This window comes from Natator depressus, chromosome 2 (assembly GCF_965152275.1).
Source record: "Natator depressus isolate rNatDep1 chromosome 2, rNatDep2.hap1, whole genome shotgun sequence".
Taxonomy (NCBI): Eukaryota; Metazoa; Chordata; order Testudines; family Cheloniidae; genus Natator; species Natator depressus.
The window spans coordinates 250,232,510-250,244,818 of NC_134235.1; the positions used below are offsets into that span (position 1 = coordinate 250,232,510).

The following is a 12,309-nucleotide window of genomic DNA, read 5'->3' on the forward strand; positions in this document are numbered from 1 at the left end:
GACATCAGGTGTGCAGTGGTACCTGTTTCCCTGCTGGGCCATCTTCATCAAGCTGATAGTGTATTTTGACCCTCCAGCCAAATCAAGAGTCCTCCCCTTCCAGAGTAAAGAAAGTCTAACCAAAAAAGAAAAACAACCTCCTTTAGTCCTCTTTAGGCCACAGCACTCTGCTTAGGACCTATGTGGCATTCGAATTCTTCCCCAGTTGTTTCAGGGACTCCTCCCTTTAGATCAGAAAAAGCCATCTGTAGCTCCCCTTGAGCCACAACAGCTCTCTTAGGGTTCGTCTATACTGCAATGAAATACCTCTAGCTTCCCTCCTCATGGGGTCCGAGGGCCTGGGTTCCAACCTGAGCCCAAACTCTACACCACCATTAATCAGCTCCGCAGCCTGAGCCCTGCAAGCCCAAGTCAGCTGACACAGTCCAGCTATGGGTGTTTAATTGCTGTGTAGACACACCCTAAGTCCTTCCCTTCCATTGCAGGGGGTTTCGCATCATCCCTCTAGGTGGCATCACAGAGGAGCCCTTATCTCTACTTCAAGCCACAAGCCTCAGTCCTTAATGCACAAAGGAGCTGCCAGGCCAAAGTTGCTCTGCTTGACTGCTTCCCAGAGCCACTCCCAACAATGCTACTCTCCCTCTAGGCCTTCTCACAGCACCTCACCAGATTCTCCCTCGGAAGGTCAGTGCTTAAAGGCATCCTCCCCAGTACCACAACTGGCCTCGGGTTTCGTCAGAGGAGCCTCTCATAGGCTGTGCTCCTCACCAGGGCAGGCCAGGCCTTGGAGAGCTGCCTCAGGTCTTAACCAGTTTTCCCCTTCCTAGCTGGCTTTGCTGTAGCCTGCAGGGAAGAAAACCAAGCATAGGTGGGAGCTGGGCCTGTTCCCCTTTAAGGCCTAGCTTGCTCTGTAACAGGTCTGGATCATATCTTCTTACTTGTGGTATGAGAAAGAGTTTGGGGCACCTCCAAAGAGACAGCAAACAACAATAATAATAATGATAATTCCCAGGAAATACACCAAGGACCAGTAACCTGGCGCTCAGAAATGCTGGGGGTATCTTTCAAGTATTTTAGTGTCTGGAATGTCCGAGACAATGAAATCCTTTGTGTTTTCAATGGACATTTTCTCTCACCACTCTTCCAAAGTGCTCCAGCTGGAAGGATCAACTGTAGGGCTGAGCAGGTAGCTCTGTCTCAGCCCTGCTAGTTCGACAGGTTTTCCAAGCCTCCTGTGAGTCTATGAGGAAAATCCTTTCTGCTTGTTGCATTCCCTGTTGTCCACATACTTGGCAAAGTGTACCCTATTTGAGAGCTTCACCTCACAGCCTGTTGTATGGCACATTTTGGCTGCCTCATCCCGCAACATGTGAGGAAGTATTAACCCTCAGGCCATACCCCCAGTACCCCTAGTTCCAGCACCCCTGCCCTCATCCTCCACAACCCAGCAGCTTGAGGGAGTGGGAGGGCCGAGAGCCCCTTGTGCAAGAGAAACTGTCCTGTTCCATCTGAACCAGGGCCAACACAAGGAAGTAGACAGCAGCAGTGACAGCTGCCTATTGTCGGCCCTACCCCAGGCATTGGCTGAGGCAGGAGCCTCAGAATTACCTGCTATAGGAAGAAGTCAAGATTCAGACCCCTACTGACTCTTTCAAAGGGGGACTATGGCTCCTCCCCTAAGATCCAGGTCCCTTCCCAAGGAATGACGTTTCTGGCCAGACACCATGAGCAATGGTGAACAAAACCATGAGACAGCTCCTTAGGATCTCTTAGTGTGGTTTTTTTTTTTGGGGGGAGGGGGGAAGGGAGGCCACACATTTCCTTTTAAAAACTTAAGGAAAGAATGTCGGGAGGGGAGGGGAATCTGTCCGAGTCTGAATCCTCCCTGAGCATCCAGAACTTCAGTCTTTAACATAAGGACTGAAATACTTGTGACTGCCTGACAGCCACCCTCTGGGCCAGCCCAACAGGTACCTCCAAAGCTAAAACCATGAGCGGTGACAGCTTGAGCTAGAGAACTAAGGCTTTCTAGCTGCGCTTGTATCAGATTCATACAGATTGGGCACAGGGCATTAGCCCTGTGTCTAGCGCATGCCTATTCTGTAGCACCTCCTGCTGGCCAAGCATGGCATTCCCTCAGTGTCTCCATACCCATGTTTTCTGTCTGTTCCTGGGATTCACATGGGTCAGTCCTCCAGGTGGGTCACTCTCAGGGCTTTGCTGCCCTAGAAGGGGACAGAAGTCCAAACAAACAATTCTTGCACAGTACTTGGGCTCCTCTTTAGTCTACCTTCTGGGCTGCCTTTCAGTCTCTCCCCTCTGGGATGGAGCTGCTCCCAGGCTGCTCCCTTCCCTAGAGGCCCTCTCACAGTCTCAGCCCCTCTGGGCCACTTTTACAACTTCCCTGCTCTGAGCTAGAGTGCTGATTCTCCAGAGCCCTCCCAGGCCCTACTTCAGCACCTTCTCAGGACCCAACCTGCTCCCTGTGGTTTTTCCCCAACGTGATTTTTCTCTGCCCTTTTATGAGGCCCTGGTGGTTCAGGCTGTCACCTGATCCAGATTAGTCCAGGCCCACGAAGCTGGGAGAGCTAATTATGGCACAGGTAGGGCTGATTACATAGGGCTGGCTAGCCACAGGCCTCATGGCCCTTAAATGGTCAGGTCACCTAGTCACAACCTGTGATACACTCAAAATTGTTTTGAAACTCTACCTTAGATTGTAGCTGAAATGAAGATGTCTGTGTGGACTGGCATGTAAAGTATAAAGAACAGGAGGACTTGTGGCACCTTAGAGACTAACAAATTTATTTGAGCATAAGCTTTCGTGGGCTACAGCTCACTTCATCTCATGCATCCGATGAAGTGGGCTGTAGCCCACGAAAGCTTATGCTCAAATAAATTGGTTAGTCTCTAAGGTGCCACAAGTACTCCTTTTCTTTTTGCGAATACAAACTAACACGACTGCTACTCTGAAACCATTTAAAGTACCATTTGGTTAGGTTCTGAAGAGCAACTGTAAAAATGGAACTGTGGGTTCCTAATTTTTTTGCCTCAATCTCCTATCAAATGTGCTGAGGTTACAAATGGAAAGTTTTCCTAATAACCAGCCCTGCAGAATCAACCTGGGTTCTTTCCTTCTCAGATGTTATGAATAATAAAGGTTCCAGATTATGCCCCCATTTTACGGCTCATGCAGCCCAATCGTTTTCAAAATACACTGTCCGTGGGGATGCACAGATGTAAACTGAGCTAAATAAAAAAGCCATTGCTGATGTACAAGAAGGATTTGATCTCTCATAAAAAAAGCAGTTATGAAAAATTAGGAAACTTGGTAGAAAGCCAGATGGCAGACCTGGTATTACAGTATGTAGCAACCGCCCATGGCTCAAGACTGGGCACTGCTGACAGATGGAGAGAGGAGATCAAACCACATACGTGGTTATGACCCTGTCCTGGATGGGCTGGACCATCCTGTGAGAGACACCTGGGGGGTCTCTCTCTCTCCTTTACACTTTAGCAACACTTGTACAGCATGTCATGTTCGTAACATCTCATTGAATTGAAATGACCTAATTTTCCTTTAACCCTGTTTCCTTGCTGCAGGGTTAAGAGCTGTAAAACTATATTTTTGTCACTAAGGTGAGTCGCCAGGACCATGGAGACAGATGTGAGGGGTGAAATCCTGGCTTCACTGACGAAAGTGGCAAAACTTCCATGGACTTCAATGGGGCCAGGATTTCACACAAGAAGTGGATCTCTTGAGTAAGAAAATGACATTGAACGTGGTCCCTTTTCAGCGTGGCATGGCACTTTCCAGTGTTGCCACCTCTCACAATTTTGTCACAAGCATTACAAGATTTGATGTTTTTCTTAAAGCCCCAGCTTGTGGAGTCATGTGACTGTGTGAGACCCTCAGTTTTCATTTAATAAAAATCCTTCTAGCCCTCATGGTTTAGAAGAAAAGCTTGAAATGTGACCCAAGTGCACCCTGAAGGCCTAGAAACGATTTGAAACCTGATGTGATTTTTAAATGCTTATGTTGTGTAACATTGTACATAGTCATTTTTCAGAGCAAAAGAGCACTGGAATTCCCAAGACTGGCAAAAATCCCATCTCTCTAGTGACAGGCACTGTCATTCGGGGGACATACCAGTCGAGTCCATAACTGAGATAATCCTACTAACCATGGAATTGGGTTTAAGAACTCCAGTCTGGTAAAAGCACATGGCATGTGAACCGACTCAAACGGCTGGGTTGTCAGCTTGCTAAAATAGCTTTTGCGGAGGTGCTGACAAAAACATACCCTCACTGCAGTCCAACACCTTCAGTCCTCATGGGGTTATCAGTGACGTTGGACTTTGAAGCATTTTTCACTTGCTGCCAAGAGCCATTCCACTTGGACTATTTGCTTTCACATGTTTTCCCTTTGACATGGGTGCTATTTCTTTGTCATATGTAAACACTCAGCAGGATATCCATGTTTGTTCCTTGGAAAAAAAAGGAATTTATGTCACAACGCTATGTAAAACTCAACTCTAAGAAACTGCCTCTCTCATTTACAATTTCAAGGTTGTTTTTCTGTGTTGTTTTCCTGTCTGTTTGCTATTTAACCCATTTCTGGTCTCTTCTCAGCACCCATACCGTATAGCAGTAAAATTCATTGCTGTTGTCACCAACACAACACTCTTATTGTCACTCCGCGGAGGAATCCTTTGATACTAGACCTTCACTACAAAAACTAAAAACTAATTTCCCCCTGTTGTTACTCACACCTTCTTGTCAACTGTTTGAAATGGGCCACCCTGATTACCACTACAGAAGTGGTTTTTCCTCCTGTTGATAATAGCCCACTTTAATTGAATTGTCTCGTTAGAACTGACCCCCACTTGGTAAGGCAACTCCCATCTTTTCATGTACTGTGTATATATATGAGCAATGGTGCATTTTCCGCTCCATGCATCTGATGAAGTGGGTTTTAGCCCACAAAAGCTTATGTCCAAATAAATTTGTTAGTCTCTAAGGTGCCACAAGTACTCCTCATTGTTTAGAGCGTCTCAGTGGCCTGCCTCTGATTACAAAGCCATCAACATGTCTTTTTTCATTTGTGCCACTACTGCTTTGGCTGAGGTCATTATGAAAATTCTTGCTAAAAACAAAGCAAGCTGCCATAGCTTACTATAACAGCACTCCCTAAACTGACCTGCACTCATGTAGCACTAGGAATTTAACCCAAACTGTAAACTGCTATCTCTTCAAAGTTGCCCAGGAATTTAGCCACACAAATCCCATTAAAGTAAACAGGAACTAAAGTCATTGAAAGTATTATGACAATAATCCTAGGGCAACTCTGAAAATGGAGGGGCTGATTCTGATCTCACACTGATTTTAGCTTAATCGGGTCTCATTGTCCACTGTCTTTGTGCTTTGTGTACTCATTTACACACAGGCAAAACAGGCCTAATCCTTGTGTAAAACTGCCATAGCTTTAGTGACTTCAGTGAAGCTCCACTGATTTATACCAGCTGAGGATCAGGACCCCCAGCTCTCTCCCCATGACTGCTCAGAAGTCAGCAGATTATTTACTCTTCAGAACGACTTCCATCTTTTAAGGAGAATGAGGGCTTGTCTACATGTACAGCTGCACTATTTTAACTTCAGATGTGATTTTAAACCAGTTTTGTTGAACCAGTACAAAAGACTGTGTGAACACTAATTTCAGTTGAAATCAATCTCATTTTGGTGCATTTTAGAGTGATTAGGAACAAGCCACTCTTAAACCAAACTAAGAGTATCCAAACAGCAGTTTTCACAAGTTTAACTAAACTTGTAGAAGTCTGTGTGTAGACAAGACCTGATTCAATCAAAGCAGATAAAATAATCATAATAATCATAAAAGTACATGTCAATATGATTAAATAGGGGAAAATCTGTATTATTATCAAGAGGACATCTCATGTGCAAAAGTTTTTTACATCACTTAGGCTTGATTCCACATTCCTAGCACACTCCATATTCCTACTAAGTCTACTGGCAAAGATTGGTTGAGCTAGAAATGCAGGATTGGTTCTATATATTACTCACTTTGGACAGAAGCTTTTAGGTCCTGATCCAAATCCTCCTGGAGTTAATGGGAGTCCTTCCATTGACTTTAACAAGATTTGGATCTAGCCGTTAATGTGCAGCAATCAGCCTTACTACAAAAGAATTACTTGAGTGGATTTCATTGATTCTTCACCTCTTCATACACATGAAAAAAGTTGCCCTGCATTTCTCAACCAAATTTGGCTACCGAACAGGACTTGGAGAAATCATGTAAATGTTGGTACAATAAAAAAATAATTTGGCACAGAAAGTATGTGTTATCCTTATTTATTTAATAAAGAAACATAGTAAACTTGGCTTTTTCCAGATACAAATAGCTTAGTATATCCTGTGATATTGGCTGAAATTTTATGTGCTCTTTTTTGTAGTTTGATGATTCATGCTGTACTCTTTATTGAGCAAATCTGCAGAAAAATGACAGCACCCATCTTGCTTATAATCAATATGCACTGTCCAGCAAGTCACTAACTACAGTATCCTTGCCCTGGGAGGTTGTACCACTGATATATTGTGATCAGTATCTCCTTTAGTAAAGATTTGCAGGTCAGGTACTTGACGTTTTTAAGGGAGTCCGACATATAATACAAATGCAGCACTTCAGTTCTCAAAAAAATGTTCTGGAAAACAATAGAAAATCCAATAGAAAACCAATGTTCCATTTTACAAAGCTTTTGAACCTAATTTACATTTTATTTTTAGAAAGTTTATGGTAAATATCTATAATTAAGTCCCTCTTTCAGACTCACTATTTTACAGCTTTGGGGTACAACACAATATAGTATGCAATTGTATTGATATGGTAGGGTCTTGCAGTAATTAAAATGATGCTCCATCTCAGGAGTCCAGTGACTGCTGGAAGAGCTTTCTTGTAATACAATCGGGGACCAGCTGATTTTCTATCACATCATTCTATTATTTGGCTTCAGTGTTATTTATAGTATATTAAGAAGTTACATTTTAATATATCTGCTAAATCAAGTAACAAATAATTAAAATAATAACAAAATAATGTGAACAACCTATCACCGCATTATGTAAGTTATTCAGTCTTTGGTCTAAAAATAGGATTTTTTGTATATTAAGAAATTGGATGAGCAATACCCATTCAAAATTAGCATTTTTCCTCCCCCATTTTGTTCTTCAACTTTGAAAAGAAAATAATCCTACTAGCTGTCAATTAATAAATGTGATTTTGTTTGGTATGTATGTGTATCTACTATTTCCTTCAGTCAGAGGCAGTAGCTCATTTCTAATGATCAGTAATTCTCTTTCAAGAGAAAAAAAATGTAATCAGTAAGTCATGTTGTTTGAGTGTCAGCCACTCTACAAACTTGCATGATACACACATATAAATATAAAATATCACATGTTCTTTCTGGGTGATATGTACAATCAGTATAATATTACAGCATAAATTACACAAGGAATCTGTGGAAAGGTTCTCTAACTTGAGAAGTCATGAGCAAAATTTATGGGGGGAGGGAGAAATTCCAGGCTGAAAAACACATTTGGAGTAGTTTCCTTAAGTTGGAATCTAATTACATACAAGATTCAAAGGCAACAAAATCCCAGAAGGAAAATCTCTATGGTGTACACCATAAAGAGCGGGTTAGGGGACAAGAGAGAATGATTATAATAATACTTAGAGTGCCTTTCACCCTCATAGTGCTTTGCAGCCATTAATTAAGTCTCACAACACCCCTGTGAGGTAGATAAGTATTATTATCCCCATTTTATAGATGGGTAAACTATATAGAGGCACAGAGAGGTTAAATTATTTACCTAAAATTCACATAGCAAGAATCAGGAACAGACCACAGGAGTCCTGACACCATGTCCCCTGAATAACCAGTCGACCACTTGCACAACTGAATGCCTGAAACACCTCTCGTTGGATGAAGAAAACTTCATTAACATATATGTAGTCATATTATTTTATGTGTTTTCTTCACATATTCTCACTCATTTTGTCAGTGGATGATGTGGTCACAGGAAAATTTCATTGTAACACGGTCTTGTTGCTGGATAGCTAAGATTCTCAGTAACAACCCCATGTGGATTTTGACACCTTTATAACCCAGAATGTAACTAAATGTCAACTACATTACACTTTAAATACATTCTTGATAAGTCTTTTTCTCCAAGATGAAAACCATGGCTACTAGTCCTTGTGGTGCAATGGCTCATTACAGACTTCTCAGGCAAGACCTCCCATGAAGACCCACTGAACCCAAGTACCATCATATTTGAAAATAACAAAGAGAGGACTTTTCTGTAACCATGGACTTGTCTCTTTATATTCCACAGACACCTCCTCACATTTTGCCAAGGCTGGAAGTTTGATAATTAATTACAATTTTTTTTACAGTAGAAAACTACTAAAAATGTCTGCTCCTAAAGCACTTATGATCGGACCCCATTGCTTTTATATGTGTGGCCTGAGACTGATTGGTATTTCACATGAAAATATTCCTCTGCCTGCCTGCAAAAAGGAAGGTTCCCCAGTAATCTAAACACAGCCTCCAGTAAAGTGAAAGATGGAAACCAAGAAGGGATTCCAAATATCAGAACTTTTGTACAGATCGTCCCACCCCATTGATAACACTGTAACAACTCTCCCGCACTGCACAACTTGCATCAAAACATTAGAGAGTAATATTGATGCATAGAGCTTGCAGTAAGCAGGCTTAGCTCCATGTCATTGGAGAAAACAGATCCTATCACACTCACTTAACAGAAAATCTATCTGGATACATAGTGCTTTGGGGCATTTTACATCAGATTACAGGGTCATAACCTATTTCTAAGAGAGTTTGATTACAACAGGCAAAGCATATTCTTGAAACTTACTAAAAAATTAGTATTTTTATTAGTTTTACAAGCAGCATCCATTACTGTCTGATTTCCTGTAGGGTAGAACAAGCCATTTCTCTCTTTATTATTTGACATCACTTTCTTCCTCCTAATTTTTTTTTTATTACTGATGACAAGCAGTTACATGTCCCAAAGGGGAGGTCATATTGTAATAAACAGTTATATGTTGTTGATTAAATATTTTACTTTGCAACAACTTTCTTTTGGGAATGATGGGAGTCCCACCAATTATTGTTACCTTGGTTCAGAGTTTAACATGTCGGGTGTAAGGATCATCTATCTCCATGGAAAAAGAGACCATTATTTGATTTAAGTAAAAAAATATCAAATATAATAAATTTATGAAAGACCATTCACAACATATACAGTAAGTGTTACGTTTTGCTACAGCAGCTGTGATATATATTTTTTCTTTTTAGAATGCAAGGTCATACATTGCCATAAGTAAACACACTAATATGAGTAAGACCTTAAATGAATGTTTACAGCCTGGTTTTATCTGTGGATAGATATACACCGTGTTTACTGTTTTACAGTCTAGCATATTCATAATCACACCACTGATATAACAGCTATGACCCTGCACAGATTCTTCCTGTGCATATAGAAACATTGAGCAATGTTGAAAAGAGCAGGGTCAAAGGTTATAACTTATCGACTCCCATAGTTAAGGGTAAAAACTCCATTGTTTATTTTGCAACTAATATTTAATAAGAAGGCTGCTTCAATTGTTGTGTAGTTACAGCATTACATTCTGTAAACAATATTTTAAAGCATTCTAAACAAACATTTAGACAATGGATTCTTTATCTCTGTCTGGAGATATCAGATAATCTACAGGTTCATCACTTTTGCTATAGTCTGTCACCTTTAGCTGGAGGTTGTCACTAGTGGCTCTGGTGACACTGTCATAGGATGGAGGGAAAGAGGTTGAGGACACAGTTTCTGATTTGTCTATTGGCCTACAATAATTTTCATTCATCATGAATGCAATGAGACCTTCTTTCTCAGGTGCCTCATCTTCAAGCATGTTGCCATCACAAGCCTGGTGACGGTATAAGAAAGAGGCCTGCTTCAAGGAGCGTTGAAACAAATGACTCCTGTAGGCCCGCTGGATAATAATGGCAGAAACCTCCTCTTGTTTCCGTCTGAGTGTGGTTGTGATTGGTTCATAAGAAATTTTAGATGGATTGGCAGCCATAAACTTTTCCTCCATCTGTATTTTAAGGGCATCCATTTCCCCAGTTTCTCCTAGTACCCGTTTGGTAAAAGCAAATAAAATATCCAAGCAGTGGATCCTATCTCCGCTTACCATGGGAAGGTCCATGGCTATGAGTTTAATTTTGTTTGGTTTTGCTATGCGTAAAGGTTCTGCCAGAGCATCTGCAAAGTCTGAAAGTGCCGAATACTCAATAAACTGAGTTGCCTCAGGATCAAACTTCTCCCAGATTTCATAAAACATATCAAAGTCATCTTCGCTTAGAGGCTCTGTACTTTCCTCAGTGGCTACGCTGAAGTTCTCTAAAATAATGGCTATGTACATGTTTACAACAATGAGAAATGATATAATGATATAAGTAACAAAGAATAGAATCCCTACAGCAGGGCTTCCACAGTCTCCCTTGGAACCATTTGCATTTTTTAGGTTCGGATCACAATATGGCGGTCCAGTGTTTAAAATAGGATTGAGAAGACCGTCCCAGCCAGCTGAGGTTGTGATTTGGAAGAGACAGAGCATGCTGTTAGCGAAGGTTTGGAAGTTGAACATGTCATCAATCCCTTGCTCCTTTTTAACATAGGCAAAATTAGCCATGCCAAAAATGGCATAAATAAACATGACCAGAAAAAGGAGGAGACCAATGTTGAACAGAGCAGGAAGGGACATCATTAAGGCAAAAAGGAGAGTTCTAATTCCTTTGGCTCCCCGTATAAGTCTTAGGACCCGGCCAATCCGAGCCAAGCGAATGACTCTGAAGAGTGTAGGAGAGAAAAAATATTTTTGAATGATATCAGAAAGCACGGTACCTTTAAGAAAAAAGAAACAAATAACCAATTAATACATGGGCAACAATTCTAGATGTTCTCATAAAATGACTATTCCAGATTACTAACAAGAACAATGAACATTCCCCCAACTGTCCTACTAACTGTGCCTTTGCCTTCTCCTAGAGCAGCGGTTCTCAACCAGGGCGCCCTGGGGGGCTGTGAGCAGGTTTCAGGGAATCTGCTAAAATAAACCAGAGATCAGGGCCAGTGTTAGACTTCCTGGGGCTCAGGGCAGAAAGCCAAAGCCCAAGCTACGTGGGGCAGAAGCCAAAGCCCGAGCAATTCAGCTTTGCAGGGCCCCCTGTGGCGTGGGGCCACGGGCAATTGCCCTGCTTGCTACCCCCTCACGCCAGCCCTGGCTTTTAATCTACTGGATATGCCAAAAAGCAGTTGTTGTGGCACAGGCGGGCTGTGGAGGTTTTTACAGCACATTGGGGGAGCCTCAGAAAGAAAAAGGTTGAAACCCCCTGTCCTAGAGGAAACCCAGCTAAGGGGCTGATGGATTGGTTGGATTTCATGCCCAATCAATCCTCAGGCTCTTTGTTGAGTCTACAGACAAAGATGTCAAGGAAAGTGATAGTTTTTATGCTGTGGACACCTGCCTATTACACAGTGGGACTGAGATCACCAGTTCAATTAATACAGGCCACAAGTAGTTACAGCTTTCAGTCACTACCATTTGAGCCATTGCTCCTGAGGTGAAAGACTATAATACCCCAGTGTTCATCCCCCCTGACCAAATTTACTTGGACAAAAAAGTATAAAGTAACATGAATATCTTTAGGAGACATGAGAGTTAAATGCTGGTTTTAATGGAAATAATCTCTAGAATGTTCCTCAGTTACTTTTCTTCATTTGATCAGTCATTCGTCCCCAACTGTATCATTTTCCCAATTGTTATTTTCTTTTTAATTGGCAGTTCATACTCAGATTGTAAACTCTCTGGGGCAGGAACTGTTTTATTCTGTGCCTGTACATCACCTAGCATAATGGGGTTCTGGTCTATGACTGGGTCTGCTAGGCACTACTGCGATACAAATAATAAATAATAATAATGGCCCAAGTGGCTTTTGACTTTTCCTCTTACACCCTAATGCATTGCAACTACTAATCCTCTGACTGCCATTTCTCTAACACACCCTCCTGTGTTCCTATCAGCCACTAAATGCCCATTGAAATCAATGCCAGGGGACGTGAGGGTGTTACTTGTTACTTTCAGCAGTATGGCACATATGTTCTACCTGGATGTATCTCTTATGTTCAGCATACCCAAACTCTCTACCTTTG

At 41.8% G+C, this 12,309-nt stretch overlaps 1 protein-coding gene across 1 annotated transcript in view; it reads right to left on the minus strand.

The window, feature by feature from the left end:
* Window positions 1–6,399: 6,399 nt before the first annotated feature.
* The window catches only part of SCN5A (sodium voltage-gated channel alpha subunit 5), a 319,838-nt gene continuing 313,928 nt past the window's right edge, over window positions 6,400–12,309 (minus strand). Inside the window, exon 29 of the mRNA XM_074946329.1 lies at window positions 6,400–11,001. Coding sequence (XP_074802430.1) covers window positions 9,767–11,001 — 1,235 coding nt within the window. The 3' untranslated portion in view covers window positions 6,400–9,766. The remainder of the gene's footprint in view (window positions 11,002–12,309) is intronic.